Source organism: Balaenoptera ricei, chromosome 10 (genome assembly GCF_028023285.1).
Source record: "Balaenoptera ricei isolate mBalRic1 chromosome 10, mBalRic1.hap2, whole genome shotgun sequence".
In the NCBI taxonomy this organism is placed as follows: Eukaryota; Metazoa; Chordata; class Mammalia; order Artiodactyla; family Balaenopteridae; genus Balaenoptera; species Balaenoptera ricei.
Window position 1 is genome coordinate 52,332,655 of NC_082648.1, and position 24,140 is coordinate 52,356,794.

Consider the following 24,140-nt stretch of genomic DNA (forward strand, 5'->3'; position numbering starts at 1 on the left):
TTTTTTTTTAAATTTCTCTACTTTCATTTAATAATGTCAGTATTATTGAAATTTCTCTTTAGGTAATAATATATTATCATATATTGAGATAAATGGAAAATATAATTTGTTATTATTTATAATTACTCTTCTCCAACATTCATGGATATTATTTAGGAAGCCGCTTTTTTAAAACGAGAAGGTTTTTTTAATGAAAAATATTTTAAAGTAAGAGTACATTAGATTTTTTATGATTATTAAATTTTGACACATAAGACAATAAGCATCCTGTTTCTTAGGACAGGATGCTCTATGATTTGGGGGCAAATGAGCCTGAGAGTGTTTGTCATCTGTAAAAGAAGGGTAGGGGCTTCCCTGGTGGCGCAGTGGTTGAGAGTCTGCCTGCCAATGCAGGGGACACGGGTTCGAGCCCTGGTCTGGGAGGATCCCACATGCCGCGGAGCAGCCAAGCCCGTGAGCCACAACTGCTGAGCCTGCGCGTCTGGAGCCTGTGCCCCGCAACAAGTGAGGCCGCGATGGTGAGAGGCCCGCGCACCGCGATGAGGAGTGGCCCCCACTTGCCGCAACTAGAGAAAGCCCTCGCACAGAAACGAAGACCCAACACAGCCAACAATAAATAAATAAATAAATAAAAAATTCTCCTAGATCTTGTTCACCTCCCAGTTTAAAAAAAAAAAAAAAAAAAAAACTAAAAAAGCCTCACATTCAAGGAAACCCCTCAGTCCAGGGTAGATGGGGGCAGTTGGTCACTCTACAAAAGAGTAATAATGACAACCATCCTAACCGTTAAAAAAAAAAAAAAAAGAAGGGTAATACCAATACAAATTTCATGTCTTAACCATTAAGAGATTCAATTGAGATATGGCATTTAATGATACTTGCCAAGTAGTCAGTGTTGAATAAAAAGTTAGGTTCCCCCTTCCCTCAATAGACTAGGAAATAACTACGCTGCCTAGGGAATCTTGGCAAGGATTAACAGAAGTAACATTTGAAGAAGGAGTACCAGCAAAAAGGGAGAAGGAGATATAGATCAATTAAGCAATAATCATGGTATATTTTTAAAGCAGTGTTGAGAAATCCCACTTAGGGAGGTGGCAGGGCCTGGAATAGGTCTGAAAAAGTGGCTATGGGTATTACAAGCCATCATAAGGCATCAGATTTTATTCTTTAACCATTGAAGGTTTGAACATGGAGGAGTGACATGAATCAGTCTGTATTTTTTAAGGAATTAAATAATCAGTTTTCTGTACTCCGGAACACTTCATTGATGCCACTTACTACATTGCATTGTGGTTAATTGGACAAGGCTCTTCCTTCCTCAGAAATTGTGAGCTTCGTGACAGCAAGAACTGAATTTTCCAGTTCCATATACATTTACTGAGTATATACTATATGCCAATCTCTGTATTAGTTGCTTAAATATTTTAAAAAATAAATGTATAAATATATTTGCTGTGCTTAACATTCCCTTGACATTGGTAAACTATTAATCTAGTAGTAAACCATACTTTTCATTTATCTAATCTTGAGTTGTAACATGTTAATTCAGAGTGGCTGGTATATAATTTAGTATTCTTTTGTTTGCATATGACAAAAATTCAGGCTCTGACTAGCTTTAACAATAAAGGGGCAGGCTTAGTTGGAAAATGCAGAGATGGAGGGCTTTAGGGTTGGTTGATCCAGTGGTTCAGTACTATCACCAAAATCCAAAATTTTTTTCCCTGTTCTGCTTTCCAAGGGGTTGACTGCATCCTAACTATGTTTCCCCTCATAGTTGTAGGCTAATAAAGGGATTATATGTCAGTAGCAGGTGTGTGTGTGTGCGGGAGGGGTTGGGTATCAGATTCTTCTTAAGTTACTAAAATTAAGTGAATCGGCTTTAGTCCCATGCCCAGTCTTGAACCAGTGATTATGGCCAGAGAAATGGAGTAGATTAATTGGCTTAATAAACTAATCATCTCTTTACCCTAATTTCCAACTGGATGTGGGGAGGGGAAAGGGATAAATAGATTCTGGGTAGGCTAATTATCTGTTAGTAGAGGCCCGTTTCATGCTAATATGTAATGGTTCACATGTTCACTGTGTGAGTATTCAGTAATCATTTGTGTGGAGGATGATGAAATCAGGTTTTATGTTCACTCCGTAACATTAAAATATGAAAATATATCTCTTCTACTCTTTATCTTTCTCAGACTAGAATTTTTATATAAAAGCTGAATTTTCAGTCTAATGCACATTATCAGACGATATGCTGAAACTATTTATTGATGGTGCTCTGGGATAACTCACTGTGATAGTTTGGTCAGTCTAGTCTTCTAGTTGTTGGATAGTACTATGACCAGAGAAATTCATTCTGAACCACTGAATTAGTTCTTTAATGATTAACAGCAACCTGTCTCAGAAGTTGACCAATTAAAAAGTAAGTCTCAATATTTTAGTCACTAGACATAGTTCAAATGCTGTGCTGTGTCCTCAAGCGTTAAAGATAAAATAAACCAAGTTCTTGAATTATCAATTTTTCTCAAATATTTGGAAAAGGAAAAAAATACATTAAAATGTTAGTGTAGAATATAAAATTCAAAGAATTTTAAAGATAAAGTATAAGACTTCAAAGTAATGATACTCTAGGCCATGTTTACCTAACCATTAGTGAAAAAATACAAGCAGTATTGATCTCTCTTGGATGGGAGAAACCCCATCAGTCAAATTATTTTCTGCCAGGAGAACTATGGCAGAATGCTCTAATTTTATAACATCAAGTTGGAGAAGCTGCAAAATTGTAAGTTTCTTACTCTTAACTTTTCAGAAAACATCCCTATTTTTTATGATGTGAAACCGAGGTTCAAAAAGGTTATTCAATCCTTATTCAGGGTCATTGTTTATAAAATGGACATAGGACTTAAAAGTATATCTTTCTAGGGAATTCCTTGGCGGTCCAGTGGTTAGGACTCTGTGCTTTCAGTGCTGAGGGTGCGGGTTCTATCCCTGGTCAGGGAGCTAAGATCCCATATGCCTCGGGGTGTGGCCAAAAAAAAAAAAAAAAGTGTATCTTTCTAGGCAGTGTGATTTGAGGAACATGTCTGAGAATTGGTCTTTCTAGAAAATAACATCCTATTTAAAATGAAAATACCTATGTTATTATTTTTTGCTCTCAGCTATAGTCTTTTTTAAAGTAATTAAAGCTGTGTGTGTTTGTTTTAATTAGTACTTATCTTAAACTGTCTTTATTTTCACAGACTCTTAGGGTTCCTCTCAGTTTGAAGTATTCCTGCCCTTCTGAAAGCACATGGAAGCTAGCAGTATCTTCCCTCCTCAAAGTTCTTTCTATTGGGCTACCTGTTGCCCGGCAGCATGCTTCTTCTGGAAAATTTGACAGTATGTGGCCAGAACTAGCCAACACTTTTGAAGACTTTCTCTTTACTAAAAGGTCAGCTTATTCATTTTTACAGTTAAGACAGTCTTTCAAGAAGTACACATTATACCTGTAATTGCTCTAAAACAGTATTTCTCATTATTCATTAACAAAGTAATTGACTCTTAAGATTGCTAGATTGTATACAAAGAAGAAGTGGATTAGGCATTTATCCACTGGGTACATTATCTGTGAGCAGTGGAGATTTTTGCTCTTCATAGTGTTTTGGTTGTAAGACAGGGGTCTATATATAAGGTCACATGAATGCATCATAATTAAGGAGCCATGGTTTTAATTTGATGAAGTTAAGAAGATCCATTTAAAAAATCTGATGCCCATTTAGCATTACAAGAGAAAAACAACTTCAGAAAATGAGGTTTTTTTAGAATAAATAAGATCATTGGTAATAATGAACAGCTCTTTAAGATGTTTAAGTTTTGCAAAGAAGAATGGAATTTTCATTGTATACTCTCCAACTGGGGGTGTATCTTAAGGATGCTGTTTTGACCCCTCACTGAATGAGAATAGGGTAATTAGAATACGGAATTTTTTGAACGAGGAGTCTGCTGCAGTCTGTCTAGAGCTGTACTGTCTAATACAGCAGTCACTAGCTACCCTTAACTTACATTTTCAATTAACTGAGTCACATTAACAACTCAGTTCTTCATCCTCACTCGCCGCGTTTCACCATTGCCGTGTGTGGGCTAGTGGTTGCTCTAGTGGGCACTGCAGACCACTGAACATTCCCATCATCACAGGGAGTTCTGTTTGGCAGCACGAATCTCAAATGTGCCATTTTACTAAAGGTGGACTTATCCGTAATAGCTGTGATAGGTAGGTAGTCTTCAGTACTCCTACAATCTAATTTTCCTTTGTGCTATAGTGGTGAAATTCTGTGACAACAAAAGTTTTTCTGTTTTTTTAATCCATTAATCATTTTTTAAAACTATAGACTGACGAATGTGTCATGCACTGCTATTTAATCATTAAAAATTATTAGTTTGAAACCATTTAAATTATAAATTTCATGTACTTGAAGGAAAACCTACATTGGCATATTGATAATGATCAGATGAGTCTACAACAGAAGGATTTAACTGAAGAGTTTCTATCTTTCTAATGTGGTTTAGTTATTAAGAAAAGTTGTAGAGTGCAGAAGGTTAACTTTCATTTTTCTCTGTAAAGGCTTATCTGATATTTTAGAATTGGAAGTAATGACATGTGATTGTAATTTCTGTTTCCATAACTGGTCAGACTTTGTTTTGCTTTCTTATATATTTCTCAACTCTAGAAATCTTATTAGTACCAATGCAAGCATATTCTTTGTATTGAATGTATGCAGGAAAATCATAGTGACTCACAAAGCATGTTTAAGCAAATTATGTTTTCATTTTTAAAATAACCCTGGGTATTTGAGTTCCTTTGTGGACTCTGTTGCCTAAGTCACTATGTTAATTTGTATGAGGCAAACAGATTTAGAAATTTAAACTTTTCTTTTTCTTTCTCAATCTTCTGTCTGTGTATGCATGTTGCCCTATTAATAAGTTGAATGAGCTTAGATCATTTTTTTTGAAATGAGTAAAACTTCTTTAAGAATTTCTTTTCCTATGACTGAGTCTTTCCACCATCTTTCTTATTCTCACGTTTCTTATTGAACATTCTTCATTTTGCAAGCTTTGTTCTTATTTTATTAAATTCAGTTTCTTAAGTACTTTCTTTGTGTACAGGAAAGTAGGTAGAGAAACAAAGGCCTAATAATAGGTAATTAACATTTTATGTAATTTTTGTATTCATGCAGTTGTAGTATAATTTCATTACAGTATTTTGCCTGTTGGAGGCCCTACTTACATTAAAGGTTTGAGTATATTGAGTATGTTGAAAAATCACACAGTTTAAGAAACAGTTAACATAGAGGATAAGAGCATTGACTCAGGAGCCAGATTACCTGGATTCAAATCCCAACTGTACAGCTTTGTAACTGTGATATTTTGTACAAGTTATTTATCTTTCAGTGACTCATTTTCCTCATCTGCTAAATAGGAATAGTAATGCTACCTAACTCATAGGGTTATTGTGAGGATTAAGTCATTTAAATGAATGTTTAGAATAGTTCCTGGAATGTAAGTGCTTCTGTTAAAATGCTTGCTCCTACTATTATCCTCATAATCATTATTTCTTTCACTTAAGAGAAACTGACATTATCCATATCCTTTACCATGAAACAGCTATATTTTAAACTAAAAACTTAAAGACCAAAACTCTAAATAACTGGGACTAGGAAGTTTACCCCTAAATTTGGGGTTTTTTTTAATGGCTAGAAAAAAAATAAAGGTACTGAATTCTGGTACTAAGTAACACAGAATCAGTGTTCTAAGTTGTGGTTATTCTAGTTACACATTTAAGCCTTCTACTACATGAAGTAATAGAAAGATACCCTGTATTGAGAGTCAGGAGACCTGTGGCCTACTCTTGACTCTGCCACCTACTTTCTGTTCACCTTGAACTGGTCATTTCCTCTCATTTGGCATCATTGTCCTTAATTGTAAGACTGAATTAATTGATTTGACTAGTTGTAAAAGTCCACAATTATTTTATGTATTTTGACTTAATGTTTTAATCAGTGTTTTTAATTGAATAGTTTACATGGATAAAGCCAATTTAGTTTTTATTTCCTAGTCCAAAAAATACCTTAAGGCTCAAAGTGAAAGCTTTTATTAGTTAGTTGATGATAAAAATGCAGTGCTCACTAAGAGAACTTAAAAACCATGCACATTTTCACAGTTTCATGAGAAGATTTTGCCTTTGTTTTTGTTTTCCAAATAATTGATTACTTTGGATAATCACAAACTGTTAGATTTTAAATTTTATTTTATGGCACATATACACAATGTTCTATAATTGAAATCCATCAGTAGTAGTATTTGAACAGTAGGAAGAGTGTTTTGGGATGTTGATTGGAATAGCATGACTTAGGTTTTTAGATAATATGAATATTTGAGTATCTTTTATATTGGAACATTTTGTAAGTTTTTTAACCTAATTACTGATACTCAAAGACTGTGTGAACAACCATGCCTTTCTCTGTGATGTTTCCCAACTGTTTATGGTCTGCAAGCTGCTTTCATACAGTAACAGTACAGTAACAAACAAAACAAATAAAACCAAAATCAACTAGAAGAAACGAGAGGCTTTGGACATCACTGAGGACTATCATAAGTGAATGAATTGTTTAAATGAGTGAAAGAAAAACAATTAAAAATGAGAAACATAAGGGCTGTAACCTGGTGGACACCTAAAGTCTGTTAGGAATTCATTCAGCCACCCTTTGAGTACCAAAACATGGTACTTGTCCTCTAGAAGACACGTGGGCTAGTGGGAATTCAGACAATTAATGGTCTGTTGACCTTCAGTTAAAAATCACTAAGTACTACCCAAAAGAATTGAAATGAATGTGTTCACACAAAAACTTGTACACTAATGTTTATAGCAGCATTACAACAGCCAAAAAATGAAAACAATCCAAATGTTCAACTGATGAATAGATAAATTAAATGTGATATGTACATCCATACAGTGGAATATTCAGCCATAAAAAGGAATGAAATACTGATGCATGTTACAACACAGATGAATCTTGAAAACATTATGCTAAGTGAAAGAACCCAGACACAAAAGACCATATATTATGTGATCTCATTTATGTGATATATCCAGAATAGGCAAATCAGTAGAGATAGAAAATAGATTAATGGTTATCAGAGTTGGGAGGAGGGTAGAATGGGGAGTGACTACTAATGGATACAGAGTTTCTTTTGGAGGTGATGAAAATGTTCTAGAAGTAAAAGAGGTGACCATTGCACAACTTTGTGAATATACTAAAAAGCTGAATTACGCAATTTAAAAGGGTGAATTTTATGGTGTATGAATTATATCTCAAAAAATAATTTTAATGTACCATTCAGAGAGAACTGATGAAAAATACACATAATACTTTATCAGTTTGAAGCCTCTTTTCTTTCAATAAAGATTCATGAAAAAAAACTTTTTAAAATTACTAACTACTGTACTCCTCAAACTTAGAGACTATACAGATCTTATATGGCCCATTTGTACCTGCAATATTGACTATCTCCCTTTATAATTTATAGGTAAATTCTGTTAATCATCTGTGTTTTTAAAAGCTCAACCAATGTTTTTTGATATGCTCACAGTATCTAGAAAGGATACTAACTATAAATTAAATAAACATTAGTGTGAGTTCTGAGATCAGAATATTCAACCTGTGCACAATTGAATAAATTCCTGATTTTATTGATCATTAGGATTAGGAAGAGTGAACCTTTCAGCTTTGTATGCTACTCTCTTCCCTCATTATAAGATATTTTAAAACTACAGTTCAGGGGCTTCCCTGGTGGCACAGTGGTTAAGAATCCGCCTGCCAATGCAGGGGAAAACGGGTTTGAGCCCTGGTCCAGGAAGATTCCGCAGGCCGTGGAGCAACTAAACCTGTGTGCCACAACTACTGAGCCTGCGCTCTAGAGCCCGTGAGCCACAACTACTGAAGCTCGTGCGCCTAGAGCCCATGCTCCGCAACAAGAGAAGCCACTGAAATGAGAAGCCCGCGCACTGCAATGAAGAGTAGCCCCCACACGCCACAACTAGAGAAAGCCCGCGTGCAGCAATGAAGACCCAACACAGCCAAAAATGAACAAATAAATAAATGAGATCTATTAAAAAAAAATGGAAGTCTCAAAAAAAAAAATAAGGTTCAGTGTTTCTGATATGTGATGCCAATAATATTAATACTGTATGTTCCTGATAAGCTTTTTTTTTATTAGTACAATAGTTAGCCAGTTGGTATTTGTCTTTGTGTGTGTGTATATTTTAATACCTGTGATTAGATAAACCAAATAATACCAAATAGAGCAAAAATAGCTCTAGATACAAAACTCTATACTGTACCTCTAAATCTAAATATGATAATACTATTTTTACATTTATAACTTTTATAAAAGAGAAGAACTTAGGCTCAAATATCATATAAATCTAGGTTCAGATTGTGGGCTTGTCATTTATTTATGATGTGTTCTTGGTCATATTACTAGCCATTCGAAGCTTCAGCTTTCCTCTTCTGTCAATTACATGATAATACATGTGGTTACTGTGGAACATAGGAGATAATGTAAATAAAGCTCTTAATACAGTGGCTGGCTCTCTAATTTTTGCTGTCATTATTATTGTTATAATCATTACCATCCTATTCTCAGCTGTTTTTAAGTGCTTAATATTTCATTGTTTCATAAGTTTAATAGAACTATACTGCTCATTCTTATTCAGAGCCACAGGGTCTAGAATTAGCTTTGGTTTCCTCGGAACTGTTGATTTATTCTGATCTTGTTGGAACACTGTTTTGTTTTAGAAAGTCTGAGTCAGTCCACTTCTTTCCATATGTTCTCTATCTTTTACTGTAAAGATATTTAGTATATTGTCTTTATTACAAATTAATGATCAGTGGGCTGTCGCTGAGTGAATAATTCAGCATCTTGACCAAGGCTCTTTTAACTCTCTCTGAAATCACTGGCAATATAAGTGAATTCAGTTTTTGTCACTGGCAATATAAGTGAATTCAGTTTTTGTCACAGTGGTAATTTTTGCTGTAACTCCAGATGATAGTATCTTTACTTTTCTTTGTTTTTCATTCATAGTATTAAAAGAAGTTTTGTTCTACAGATTTTATTTAGTTCAAGATTGGACTAAGTATTTTTGTAGCTAGAATTTCATGTTTGTAATTAGCTTAGTCATTTATACTAATTAATTAAAAATACTGTTCTTTTAAATAAATGATAATGTTCTAACTTGGGTGAGAAAATATATTCTTTTGATACTCGAATTCTGTTTGTTTATTTTCTGTTTGTATTTTAAGGAAATATTTTACCTTTAAAAATCAAGTCTTTTATTTATTTATTTTTTAGCATACCTCCAGATAACCTCTCTATTCAAGAATTTCAAAGAAATGAAAGTATTGATGTTGAGGTGAGGAAGCTATTTAAAACATTTTCCTGTGACCATTTATGAAAACCAAATAGTAGAAATGTTGAAACTGTAAAATTGCTAAAAAAAAAAAAAAAAAAAAGTAAAGTGATAGGTTGAGCTTGAACCTAAAAGCATTAAAACACAAAGGTTAAAGTTTAATTTTTAAAGCACTGACATTTATAAAATTACTTTCTTACATTTGTTAGCTTTGTGCTATGTGCATGTTGTCCAGATACTTAGTTGTGTCCATTTAATAATTTTAAAAAGCAGTTGATTTAGTAAAATAAATCCATCAGTCAGTGAGCATGTATTTGAGAGCTTACTTTATAGTTTGACAAATCAGATGTTTGTATTTAAATTAATCAGTAAGTTGCTCAGATTTTTCTGTTTTTAACCAGATGTAGAAGCAAATAATGAATTTTTTTTAAAGAATATATTTTGCTGATTATAAATGGAATTTAAAGAAGTAGTTTTTGGTTATGGATTTTTTTTGTTGGGGGGGGTTATTTTTTCCCTTTAAGTGGGATAAGGGAACTTTTAAATAAATCAAATAAATTACATAGAAAGCATAGGCATCATATCGATATATAGATGCAAAATATTGCCTTTTGTCCCATTGCTATGCTAACTCTTGCAAACTCTTCTTCAAACTTTTCTTCTTTCTCTTCAAAAGGCAAAATAACACATTGTATGTTAGAAATAAGCTATTTAACAAAAATGAATATAACTTTACTTCTTAATGGCTCATTTTTATGGTTCTAAAAGGAGATTTAAATCATGTTCTTAATCCTGTTTTAGATATTTTATTCTAACATGGATACATTTCATATGCTGATTTTTTTCTCCAGAGCGCTCTTTGCACTTATCATGTTGCAGATCAAAATTTATTGAAGTTATTGTATAGTAAATAGTTTATAGTATTGACTATTTTGTAATAAAGTTACTTACTAAGACAGATGAGGGAAACAGACTATCCTTAAAATGGTTGTATACTTCTATTAAGAAAGATTCTTTAACTGATTTTCTTTTAAAATAAGATTTAAATTTTACTCTAGAAATTATCATTTGAGTTAGTCTCTTTAAAGAAAAAAAAATACCTTTGAATTTGCATCTTTTGTTTTAGGTAGTTCAGCTTATCAGCACTGAGATACTACCTTATGCCAATTTTATTCCTAAGGAATTTGTTGGTCAGATAATGACTATGCTTAATAAGGGATCAATACATTCTCAGTCATCTTCATTTACAGGTATGTTATTTCAATGATTTTTTTTTTTAATGTTAATAAGTATTGAAGCACTTTTGAAGAAGCTGACTTCTACTAGAAATGTTTACTCCTACAATTGTGGTAAATGTAAACGGGAGAATGGTTAAGAATGTGATATAGAACATTAAGCTTTATGAGGGGAAAATGTGGTACATATTCTATGATGAATTAAATTGCAAAGCACTTATGGAATCCACCTAAATCATTGCAGGCTGACATAAATCACCAGTTTTGTGAAGTCATGGATTATTGGGAAGTAATGAATGTGTATTCTGCCAGTTAGTAGTTGGTTAAGTGTCAGTTTTGTCATCTGTAAAATAAAGATATTAATACCAACCTCTCAGGACTATAAATTGCAAAGTTAGTCCATTAAAAAAAAAAAATCCTTAACATTTGTTAAGGGAACTAAGATTTAGTGAATGACCACAATGTGCAGGGTATTATGCTAGAATATTAATCTCATTCCTCACAACATTTCTGTGAGGATAGGTTCTACTGTATTACAGAGGGGAAATGGGTTTAGAAAGGTTGAAAAAAATTGCCCACAGTCTTAAGGCTGGAGACCAAAGTTCATCCTTAAAAAGGACCACATGCTTCTTTTGATGTACCATATTGGGAGATGAGATGTAAGTTGCTTTTTGCTATTATTTCTTTTTTTTAAACCTATGCTCAAGTGTTAAATGTAATCGTGGCACCATAATGTGATTTTTTTGGTGAGATAATTAAAAAGTTCTAAATTTGTGCCATGCATATCGTTAGTCCCCAGAATTTACTGGAGCTGTGACTAAATTCTACTAAACTGTGGTAAACACTTTAAAGAGCATTTCTATGTACAGTTTGACCACTAGATACTGCTTACTTCACAAACTGCTTCTTTTTCCTAGCCCAGACAGTTTTTAAAATTAATCTGGTAAAGTGCAGGTTTGAAAACATTAGAACCTCACAGAGAAAAAATTTTGAAGTCCATTTATCTTAATGTAGTCAACTTTTTATTAAGAATATTTAAAAATTATAGATAAATTTTTTATAAAATACATTTTAAGAACCATGTTTATAATTATATGTAAATATTCTAAGCTAAATAAGGACTACCAAGTTACCGTGTATAATTTTTCTAACAGTTTTCTGATGATACCTCTTGCCATTTATAATATTAAATGTACCAAGATAAAGAAGGTACATGTACGTTCTTCCAGTGACTTGACCATTGGACACAAATTTCTCAGCTTTAACTTGGACTTTTCTTTAAACATATACATACAAAGTCTTTCCTGCTAATACACAAGACCAAGCTATAAACACAGAGGTTCCAGTGATTATTTTTGGTCCCCTGCTCTTAAGTATGATCTGACAGCCACAGCTCACAGACGTTTGAGGAAATCTTCCAACACAAAAGAGAAAGACCAAAACAAATGAAGAGAGGGTGAAAGAAACTGGTAGGAAAGAGATAAAATGCAGAGCCATAGAAAACATTTATTTAAAAAAATATATAATTAGGATGCTTAAGGAGATAAAAGATTTTACATTCATGAAACAAGAAGAATGCTATTAAAATGGAACAATCAGAACACGAAAGAGCTCAAAGAAGCTAAAAATATGATAGCTGAAATATGTTCAATGAAGGGTTGGAAGAAAACATTAAGGAAATATAACCCAGAAGTAGAGCAAAGACAAACAAGTGGACAGTATGAGAAGAAAGAAATAAAATGGATCTGAGGGATCTAACATCTGACAATAGGTCTTTCAGAAAGAGAGAATAGAGAAAAGCTAGGAGAGGAAATTATCAGAGAAACAAACTGAAGATACAAATCTGCAGATTAAAAGCCATGTCTCAGTACCCAGAATAGTGAAAGAAAAAAGACTCACAATAAGACATGTCATCATGAAATACCAGAATAATAGAAATAAAGAGAAGATGCTAAAAGATTTCAAAAAGAAAAGAAAAAAGTTCAAACACAAAAGGGTTGTATCAAAAGGACATTGCAATTCTCAGCAACACTGGGTGCTCAGAGACATTGAGGCTGTGGTTTCATAGTCATAAATGGAAAAGATTTTTAACATGGAGTTTTATACCTAGGCCCACTTTTGGCCAAGTGAGGAGTGTAGAATGGTAATTCTCAAATGTCAGCGTGCATTATCCTCACCTGGAGTGAAGTCATTGCTGGGCTGTAACCCCAGAGTTTCTGATTCAGTAGGTCTGGGGTGAGGCATGAGAATTTGCATTTCCAGCAAGTTCTCTGGTGGTGCTGATGCTGCTAGGAACCACACTTTGAGCACCCCAGTAAAATGACATTTTCAGAAATGTAAGGTCTCACAATTTGTACTTCCCATTCACTTTCTCAGGTACTACAGAATATGCCCTGTGAAAACAAAGGGGTAAATCAAGGAAAGGGAAAGCATGAGGTCTAGAAAGTAAGATATAACACAAGAGAGAAAAAAACAACTCACAGGGTAAGGCCAAAGACTAGTTCCAGGATATAACTGGACAGTATGTCCAGAGAGCAACTAGTCCAGACGGGAGCAGAGGTCAGGGTCCAGGGAAGATGTTGCCAAGAGAAAAAAAGAAAGAAAGAAACAGACAAACGGATTATTCCAAGTTTGACCATGTGGAAGATTATTGAGAGGTACTCTAGTGCCGTTGAAGTGTATAAAAAGACCAAGACAAGAAAAATGTTGAAGTGATGAGAGTGGATAGTCTTGCCTTGTTTTTTGACCTTGCAAGGGGGAAAACTGTTTCTCTCTCTCTCTCTCTCTGTGTACATATATATATATATGTATGGTATAAGTTTTTCATAGATGCTCTTTATCAGTTAAGGAATTTCCTTCTATTCCTAGTTTGCTAAGAATTGTGTCATTAAGGCATATTTATTTAACCTTGTATTAACCATCAAACATTGTTAATTCTACAGAAGCAGAGATTGATATTCGTTTGAGAGAAGAATTTTCTAAAATGTGTTTTGAAACACTGCTCCAGTTTTCCTTCAGTAATAAAGTCACAACACCTCAAGAAGGCTACATCTCACGAATGGCACTCTCAGTGCTTCTAAAGAGGTCTCAGGATGTACTACATCGTTATATAGAGGATGAAAGATTAAGTGGTAAATGCCCTCTTCCAAGGTATATGTATATATATACTTTTTTAATTAAAGAAGGAAATACACTGTCATAGTTATTAATAATTTTAAAAAGCTCTGGAAATCAAGTGTTTTCATAAGTGATCTGAACTTAACCTGAGGCTGTTTATAATTTTATTTATCCCATACAGTGTAAATATTCATAAGTTTTGCTGCAGATATATTACTGTGTTTTATTATGGGGTGCTTTTTCATACTGCTCATGGAGGTTAAGTAATATATGGTATATATACCAAATTACTTATTTGAATTAGAAAAAAATTGAATTCTAAAATATATCTTCTCAAGGATTTCTGGGTAAGGACTTGTGGGTCTGTATGAACACATGATCGTGAATCTCTCTAGAGAGAAAATAATAGATAAATCATACTTTATGAACTTCCTAGTTTGTTTTACAGTCATTTATTTCTAGGTTTCTCTGTAAGTCATCTAGCCATATCTTAGATCTTCTTTTCATCTAATTTGCTTAATTAAGCCCTTGTACCTAAACTGATTTGCTTCTCATGTAGTCAAGCCATGCCAACTGAAGGGGATCTAGGTCTTTCTGCTAAGCCAAGGCTAATCAAAGTTGGGGTATATATCAGAATTCATCAAAAAATACAATCATAAATTGCGTTATGTTGCCAATCTATTTTTTAATGTGTAAGTTAGAGTTTAAGGCAAAGCAAATGAAGCAAACAGAAAATAATATTGGAAGACAAAGTTATCAAAGTCAGGAAAGAGTTAGGAAAATCATTTCAGGTCCCATCTCATAAGGCAGTAAATCACTAACCCTAAGTCTTTGTGTACATTCTTATTTACTTAGAATAAATCTCCAGAGTTGGGATTGACCTGTCAAAAGATATAGACATTTTAAAGGTTTTGATACATATTACAAATTGCCTGTTAGAGACTTCTGTCAGTTTATGTTCTCTCAGGAGTATATGACTGTCTTTTCCCTCAATTTTTAGCAGTTTAAAATTATTTGCCATTTTATCACTTATTTTATCTTTTTAAAAATTTGATGAATGAAGAAATAGCCACATAGTAGTTTGCTTTTTTTAATTTTTCTTTTCTTTTTTTAATTACCAATGCTTATTTGCCATTTGTATTTCTACTTTTAGCATCCACTGTATTTTGAATTTCTAGAACATAAATTATACCTCCTAGTGGATTTTATACAAAAACATTCCAAAGACAAATGTTAGTAATTTGGTTATTGTCATGATTGAAAATTGATTTATTAAAATTGACCTCTGAAGCATACTTGGAAAAGCAGTAATAGAGTTGCCTTGATTGGAATATTTTTATTGGAGTATAAGATATTATTGGATTTCAGAAAGCCGCTTTCCTTCATTTTTTGTGTTTTAAGTGTTCATTGCTTTAAATTGAGTCTTATTTATAGTTGTTATATTGTATCATTCTATGTTTGATACAGTATTATTGCATTATTTCCTAAAAACCTACACTGCAACACAATAAGATACTTGTATACTTACAAAGGGAGGCTTGAAATAGTACCCTGTCATAGTATTAGGAAAATCTTATCTGTTGAATGATAACACAGATTCATACCAGGAGTAGGGTGTGGGGGAGGACTGTAGAGCAGAAGAGATATATTTCTGCAAGGAGAAAGAAAGAAATCAAACTACTCTTGTTGGTCCTTTACTCCAAGTTCATTCTTCATTGCCAATGTCTCCAGTGTCACCTTGGGGTTGATTTTGAGCATATTTCTAATTTGTTGTTTTAGAAAGTTAAATAACTACTATTGTGATTTTAAAGATACTTTTAACAGCATGATAAAATATGTGAAGGGGGTAATAGTGATCTTTATTTCCCTTTAAGCTTTGGCAAATCTCTTTTAGTACTAATAAGTTAAAAAAAGAAAAAAAGAAAAACTGCTGTAGAAGTTTTAAAAGCACATCTTGTACAGTGTTTTAATTTGAAGTAGTTCTATGAAAATACCTTACTAATAAATTTAGATCTGCATGAGTAGATTGCCTCCCCCGTTTTAATGTTGATAACTTAGAATAACTATAAATCTTAATTGCACACTGAAGTACATGTTAATGAAATGATTTTCTTTTATAAGAATTTAAAACTAATATTAACTTTGCATTGTTTTGTGTTCAGTGCTTTCCAAAGTATGTCTATTTGTATAACTTAGTACAAAACACACATGGCATATCTTAAAATCTTGATGGAAATATCTCCCATCTTTTTTTTAGGCAACAAGTAACAGAAATCATATTTGTCTTAAAAGCAGTCAGTACTCTCATTGATTCACTTAAGAAAACTCAGCCTGAGAATGGTAAGTGCTTGGAAACTCAGTTATTCTAAATTTATAACATTTACATTCTATTTGTGTTGTATTTTTGTACTACTATTAAGTTAACTGAGTTTTAGGAACATAACAGCTATAAGACTTTTTTTCTCCAGGCCTTATGACAACAAAGCAGCAAGTCCATTAGGATGTCAATTAAGTAAAGTTACTTTGTAATGTTTTCTTTATTTTAAGCAAATTTTGCTGACTTTTTTTCCCCCCAGCTTTAAGATGTAGTTGACATACAACCGTGTATAAGTTGAAGGTATACAACTTGTTGATTTGATACCCTTTTATATTGCAATATGTTTACCATGGAAGTGTTAGCTAACACCTCCATCATGTCACACAATTACCATTCCTTGTCTGTGCTGAGAACATTTTAAGATCTACTCTCTTAGCAACTTGCAAGTATATAACACAGTATTTTTAACTGTAATCACCATGCTGTATATTAAATCCCTGGAATTTATTCATCTTATACCTGGAAGTTTGTACCGTTTCACCAACATCTACCCATTTCCCTGACCCTCCCAGAATTGGCAACCACCATTCTACCCTCTGTTTCTATGAGTTCAGCTCTTTTAGATTCCACATATAAGCGCTATCATAATATAGTATTTGTCTATCTCTATGTGACATTTCACTTAACATAATGCCCTCAGGTCCATCCCATTGTCTCAAAAGGCAGGATTTTCTTCTTTCTCACGGTTGAATAATATTTTGTTGTGTGTGTATGTATGTGTGTTTACAAATATATATAAATATACATATACACATGTAGCACATCATTATCCATTCATCCATTGATGGACACTTAGGTTGTTTCTATGTCTTGGCTATTGTGAGTAATGCTACAATGAACATGGGGGTGCAGTTATCTCTTTGAGATCCTGTTTCCTTTTTCTTTGGACATATGCCTAGAAGTGGAGTTGCTGGATCATATGGTAGTTCTATTTTTAATTTTTTGAAGAAACCCTATACAGTTTTTCATGGTGGTTGTACTAAATTACATTCCCATGCACAGGGCACAAGGGTTCCCTTTTCTCCACATCCTTGCTAACACTTAATATTTCTTCTTTTTTTGACGACACCATTCAAACAGGTTTGAAGTGATACCTCCTTGTAGTTTATTATTATTATTATTTTATTTATTGATGTATGATTGGTTTATAACATTATATGTTTCATGTGTACAACATTATATTTTTACTTGTGTATATACTACACTAGTGTGCTCACCACCAAAAGTTTAGTTTTTATCCATCACCGTACAGTTGTCCCCCTTTATCCATTTCACCCTCCCCCATCTCCCTTCCCTTCTGGTAACCACTACTCTGTTCTCTGTATCTATGTGTTTGTTTTTATTTGGTTTGGTTTGTTTATTATTTTTTTAAAAAAATATTCCACATATGAGTGAAATCATACAGTATTTGTCTTTCTCCATCTGACTTATTTCGCTTAGCATAATACCCTCAAGTTCCATCATGCTGTTGCAGGTGGCAAGATTTCCTTCTTTTTTATGGCTGAGTAGTAGTATCCCATTGTATATATATGTATATACGTGTGTGTGTGTATAGAGCATCGTCTTTAGCCATTAATCCGTTGATGTTTCCATTTCTTGGCTATTGTAAATAATGCTGTGATGAACAGGGGATGCATGTATCTTTTCAGATTAGTATTTTCGTATTCTTCAGATAAATGCCCAGAAGTGTAATTGCTGGATCATATGTAGTTCTAGTCTTAATTTTTTGAGAAACCTCCATACTGTTTTCCATAGTGGCTACACAAATTTTCATTTTCACTGACATTGTATAAGGATTCCCTTTCCCCTCCATATCCTAACATTTGTTATTTTCTTGCCTTTTCAATAGTAGTCATTCTAATGGGCATGAGGTTATATTTCATTGTGGTTTTGATTTGCATCTCCCCAATGATTAGTCATGTTGAGAATCTTTTCATGTGCCTATGGCCATCTGTATGTCTTTTTTTAGAAAAATGTCTATTCAGATCCTCTGCCCATTTTTTAATCGAGTTGTTTGTTTTTTTGTTGTTGAGTTGTATGAGTTCTTTATGTATTTAGGATATTAACCCCTTATCAGATATAATGATTTGCAAATATCTTCTTCCATTTGGTAGGTAATCTTTTCATTTTGTTGATAGTTTCCTTTGCTGTGCAGAAGCTTTTTAGTTTGATACACTCATTTATTTATTTTTGCTTTTCTTACCCTTGCCTGGGGAGATATATCCAGAAAGATATTTCTAAGACCAGTGTGAATGAGTGTACTGCCTATGTTTTTGTCTAGGATTTTTATGGTTTCAGGTCTTACATTCAAGTCTTTAATCCATTTTGAGTTGATTTTTGTGTCTGGTGTAAGATAAGTAAGATAGTGGTCTAGTTTTATTCTTTTGTGTCTGGCTGTCCAGTTTTCCCAACACCTTTTATTGAAGACACTATCCTTTCTCCATTGTATGTTCTTTGTTCTTTTGATGTAAATTAATTGTCCATATGTGTGTGGGTTTATTTCTAGGCTCTCAACTGAATTCCATTGATCTGTGTGTCTGTTTTGCTGGCAATACCAGGCTGTTTTGATTGCTACAGTTTTGTAGTACAATTTGAAAACAGGGAGTGTGATACCTACAGCTTTGTTCTTTTTTCTCAGGATTGCTTTGCTCTTCAGGGTCTTTTGTGGTTCCATATAAATTTTCGGATTTTTTTGTTCTATTTCTGTGAAAAATATCATTGGGGTTTTGATAGGGATTACATTGACTCTGTAAGTTGCTTTAGGTAATATGGACATTTTAACAATGTTAATTCTTCCAATCCATGAGTATGGAATATCTTTCTATTCCTTTGCGTCTTCAGTTTCTTTCACCAGTGTCTTATAGTTTTCAGTGTACAGGTTCTTTCACCTCCTTGGTTAAATTTGTTCCTAGGTATTTATTCTTTTTGCTGCGATTGTAAATGAGACTGTTTTCCTAATTTCTCTTTCTGATAGTTTGTTGCTAGTGTACAGAATGCAACAGATTTGTGTATGTTGATTTCGTACCCTGCAACTTTAATATATTCATTTATTATTCCTAACAGTTTTTTGGTGGAGTCTTTAGGATTTTCTATATATAAAATCATGTCATCCGGAAATAGTGATAGTTTTATGTCTTCCTTTCCAATTTTGATGCCTTTTATTTCTTTCTCTTGCCTAATTGCTTTGGTTAAGACTTCCAATACCATGTTGAATAAGAGTGGTGAGAGTGGGCATTCTTGTCCTTTTCCTGATCTTAGAGAGATGGCTTTCAATTTTTCACCATTGTGTATGATGTTAGCTGTGGATTTGTCATACAACTTTTATTATGTTGAGGTACAGTCCTCTATCTCCATTTTATTGAGAGTTTTTATTAGAAAAATAGGTATTGAATCTTGTCAAATGCTTTTCCTGTATCTGTTGAGATGATCATAACGTTTTTATCCATTTTGTTAATGTGGTGTATCATGTTGATTAATTTGCAGTTGAAATTAATTTGTATCTCTGGAATAAATCCCACTTAATCATTGTGTATGATCCTTTCAACGTATTGTTGAGTTCAGTTTGCTAATATTTTGTTGACAGTGCTTGCATTTATGTTCAACAGACATATTGGCTTGCAATTTTCTTTTTTCTTTGTTGTCCTTATTTGATTTTGGTATCAGGGTAATGGTGGCCTTGTAAAATGAGTTAGGAAGCATTCCCTCCCCTTCTATTTTTTGGAAGAATTTAGGAAGCATTAGTATTAAATTTTCTTTGCATGTTTGGTAGAATTCACCTCTGAAGCCATCTGGTCCTGGATTTTTGGTTTTTTATGAGGTTTTTTTTATTACTTTTTCAGTCCCCTTGCTAGGGATCAGTCTATTCAGATTTCCTGTTTCTTCATGATTCAGTCTTGGAAGATTGTATGATTCTAAGAACTTATCCATTTCATCTACGTTGTCCATTTTGTTGGCATATAGCTGTTCATAGTATTCTCATAATATTTTCTATTTTTGTGGTATCTGTTGTTATTTCTCCTCTTTTTTTTTTTTTTTTTAAATTTTTTTGGCCATGCTGCATGGTATGTGGGATCTTAGTTCCCCAACCAGAGATCAGATTCGTGCCCCCCTGCAGTGGAAGTACAGAGTCTTAACCACTGGACCACCAGGGAAGTCCCTCTCCTCTTTTGTTTTTGATTTTATTCATCTAAGCCTTCTCTTTTTTCCTCAGTGAGTCTAGCTAAAGGTTTCTCAGTTTTGTTGCTCTTTTGTAAGAAGCACCTCTTAGTTTTATTGATCTTTGCTATTGTATTTTTAGTCTCTATTTCTGTTATTTCTGCTCTGCTCTTTATTATTTCCTTTCTTCTACTGACTTTGGGCTTCATTTGTCCTTTTCTAGTTCCTTTAGGTGTAAGGTTAGATTTTTTGAGATTTTTCTTGTTTCTTGAGGCAGGCCTGTATTGCTATAAACTTCCCCATAAATACCACTTTTGCTGCATCCCATAGATTTGAAATGTTGTATTTTTGTTTCCATTTGTCTTCAGGTATTTTTAAAATTTATCCTTTGCTTTCTTCATTGACCCAATAGTTGTTCAGTAGCATGTTTTTTAGTTTCCACATATTTGTGATTTTTCCAGCTTTCTTTTTGTAGTTGATTTCTAGTGTCATACCATTTGTGATCAGAAAAGATGTTTGATATGGTTTCAGTCTTCTTAAATTTATTGAGACTTGTTTTGTACCCCAACATATGGTCTGTCCTTAATAATGTTCCATGTGCACTTCAGAAGAATGTGTATTCTGGTGCGTTTGGATGGCATGGTCTGTATAAATCTATCAAGCCCATCTGGTCTAATGTTTCATTGAAGGCCACTATTTCTTTGTTGACTTTCTGTCTGAATGATCTATCCATTGCTGTAAGTGGGGTGTCAAAGTCACCTACTATTACTGTGTTGCTGTCAGTTTCTCCCTTTAGATGTATTAATAATTGCTTTATATATTTTGGTGCTTTTATGTTAGGTACATACATATTAACTGTTAGGTACAAACTGTTATGTCTTCTTGATGAATTTTCCCCTTTATCATTATATAGTGTTCATCTTTGTCTCTCGTTACCTTTTTTGGCTTGAAGTGTATTTTGTCTGATATGAGTATGGGTACATCCACTTTCTTTTGGCTGTCATGTGCTTGAAGTATCATCTTCCATCCCTTCATTTTGAGCCTGTGTTTGTCTTCAGAGCTGACATGAGTCTCCTGGAGGCAGCATGTACTTGGGCCTTATTTTTTAATCCATCCAACCACTCTATGTCTTTTGATTGGTGAATTCAATCCATTTACATTTAGGGTGATTATTGATGGATGAGGACTGAGTACTGCCATTTTATCTTTTGTTTTCTGGTTGGTCTATATCTCCATTGTTTCTCTTTCCTTGTGTTTCTGCCAGTTTCATTTGCTGGGTTTTTTATGATGTTTGTCTCAGTTTTCTCCTTTTTTATGTTTTGAATTTCTGCTCTAGATTTATATATTGTGTTTACCTTGATGTTTATGACATGTCTCATAGATGAAATATTTCTTTTTCTGCTGATAGCATGTTTTTTTTATTTGCCTATACAGGTTCTGTCCTTTTCCTATTCCCCTTCTGTGTTTCTTGTTGTCTCAAATTATCCTTTTTTATGTTGTGATTTTGTTACTAAATTAAAATAGTTATAGTTATTTTTTACTGCTTTTTCCCCTTTAACCTTTATGCTGTAATTAAGTATTTAAAAGATTTTGTCTGTATTATCACCTTATTCAATGTTTTGTGTACTTGTACCTTTTTGTTTCAAGTAGAAGAGCTCCTTTCAACATTTCTTGTAGGGCAGGTCTTTGTTGATGAACTCCCTCAGCTTGTTTGTCTGGGAAAGGCTTTATTTCTCCTTCATATCTGAAGGATAACTTTGCTGGATAGAGTATGCTTGGCTGATAGTTTTTAATCTTTCAACATTTTGAGTATGTCATTCCATTCTCTCCTGGCCTGTAGATTTTCTTATGAGAAATCTGCTGATAACCTAATGAGTTACCTAATGGTAGGTTACCATTCTTTTTTCCCTGGATGCTTTTAAAATTCTTTCTCTGTCATTGATTTTTCACAGTTTTAATATGTCTTGGAGAAGGTCTTTTTGCATTGAGGTAATTAGCTGTTCTCTTAGCTTCATGGACTTGTATATCCAGTTCCTTCCCCAGGTTTAGGAAGGTCTCAGCTATTATTTCTTTAAATAAACCCTCTGCCCCCTTCTCTTGGGATACTCATTATTCTGATGTTGCTTTTCCTAATAGAGTTGGATAGTTCTTATAGAATTTCTTCATTTTTTTTTTTAGATCTTAGCTCTCTTTCCTCTTCTACTTGTATTGATTTCTTGATTTCTATCTTTGAGCTAGCTAATTCTCTCTTCCATATGGTCTGCTCTATTTCCCATATGTTCTTATGCATTCTTCATCTCATTTGAGTTCTTTGGCTCCAGAATTCCTGTTTGGTTCCTTTTCAGAGTTTCAGTTTCTTTGGTAATGTACTCCTCTGCTCATTAATATTATTCCTAAGCTCATCGAACTACCTTTCTGAGTTTTCTTGTAGCTTGTTGAATTTCTTTAGGACAGCTATTTTGAATTCTGTCAGTTAGATTGCAGTATTGTTTTAATTTTAAGTTTGGTTTCTGGAGAACTGTCATTTACTTTTGTGATACCATATTGCTCTGGTTTTTCATGGTGCTTGATGAGTTGTTCCTCTGATATATTTGAAGTAACACACACCTCTTTTCTTTAGTAAGGCTTCTTTTTTATTTGACTCTAACAATTTAACAGGTTAGTAATTAGAGGCCCTTCTTTTGTTTTTCAGTAGGTGGCACTATAGTACAAGTTTTTGGTTTCTCTTACCTGAGTTGCCTATGGTTATATTTGAGAATTGGCACTTTCCATCCTCCACTGCCTCTGCTAGAGGTGTTGTCTGGTGCCCTTGTTGTCACTGCTTATGCTTTTAGGGTTGCTGGTACCTTGCTGCTGCCAGTGTCGCTGTTGTCACTGGTGTCGCTGCCTGTAGCACTGAGATAGCAGGTGTGTCCACCATGTCTGGGATCTCCTGGATCCATGCTCCTGGGTCCACTGCAGTGGGGACAGAGGGTGGTTGGGGTGAGGAGCTGAGGTCTTGGGTGCTTTTGCCACATCCAGGGTTATCAGTTTCATGGGCGCTGCTGCTATGGGCAAAAGGGCCAGAGTCACATGTGCCTGCATGACTGGAGGGATAACGTTGCAGGCCCTGTTGTTGCCTAGTTCCCTGTAGCCTTAGCCACTGCTGTGGCTGAGAAGCTGGAGTCATGTGCATCACCTGCCCTGCTGCTACCAGGTTTTCTGAGGCTGCAGGCTTAGCTGCTGTAGCTGGGGATCTAGGACTGCAGGTACCACCTCCACCTTTTCCCTGGTCCTGCCTCCTCTGTGTGTTTCAGCCCATCCACTCTTTTTTTTTTTGGCCACACTGCTTGTGGGATCTTAGTTCCCTGACCAGGGATTGAACCCAGGCCCTTGGCATTGAGAGTGCGGAGTCCTAACCACTGCGCCACCAGGGAATTCCTAGTCCATCCACTCTTATGTATAGTTGTACAGGTGTGTGGAATTCTTTGGGATCCTGGTGTATTAGGCAGAGACACTTTTATTGAGTTATGGATGTTTTACTAGCTATAGATTGAAGGGAAGAGACAAAGGGAGCTTCTCACACTGCTATGATCCTGACTTCACAGTCTGGCTGGATTTTTTTTTAGCTAAATTGGTCTGAATATAGATAATTTATATTTTATATATATATATATATATATATATATATTTTAATATTTATTTATTTATTTGGTTGCACCGGGTCTTATTTACTTATTTATTTTTATATTTATTTTTGGCTGTGTTGGGTCTTCGTTTCTGTGCGAGGGCTTTCTCCAGTTGCGGCAAGTGGGAGCCACTCTTCATCGCGGTG

At 34.1% G+C, this 24,140-nt stretch overlaps 1 protein-coding gene across 3 annotated transcripts in view; it reads left to right on the forward strand.

The window, feature by feature from the left end:
* MON2 (MON2 homolog, regulator of endosome-to-Golgi trafficking) overlaps positions 1–24,140 on the forward strand; it is a 126,676-nt gene that overhangs the window by 96,536 nt on the left and 6,000 nt on the right. For all 3 annotated transcript variants that reach the window (XM_059936395.1, XM_059936396.1, XM_059936397.1), the window contains 5 exons: positions 3,237–3,427; positions 9,385–9,445; positions 10,569–10,692; positions 13,620–13,827; positions 16,052–16,134. In XM_059936395.1, the coding sequence (XP_059792378.1) occupies positions 3,237–3,427; positions 9,385–9,445; positions 10,569–10,692; positions 13,620–13,827; positions 16,052–16,134 (667 nt within the window). The remainder of the gene's footprint in view (positions 1–3,236; positions 3,428–9,384; positions 9,446–10,568; positions 10,693–13,619; positions 13,828–16,051; positions 16,135–24,140) is intronic.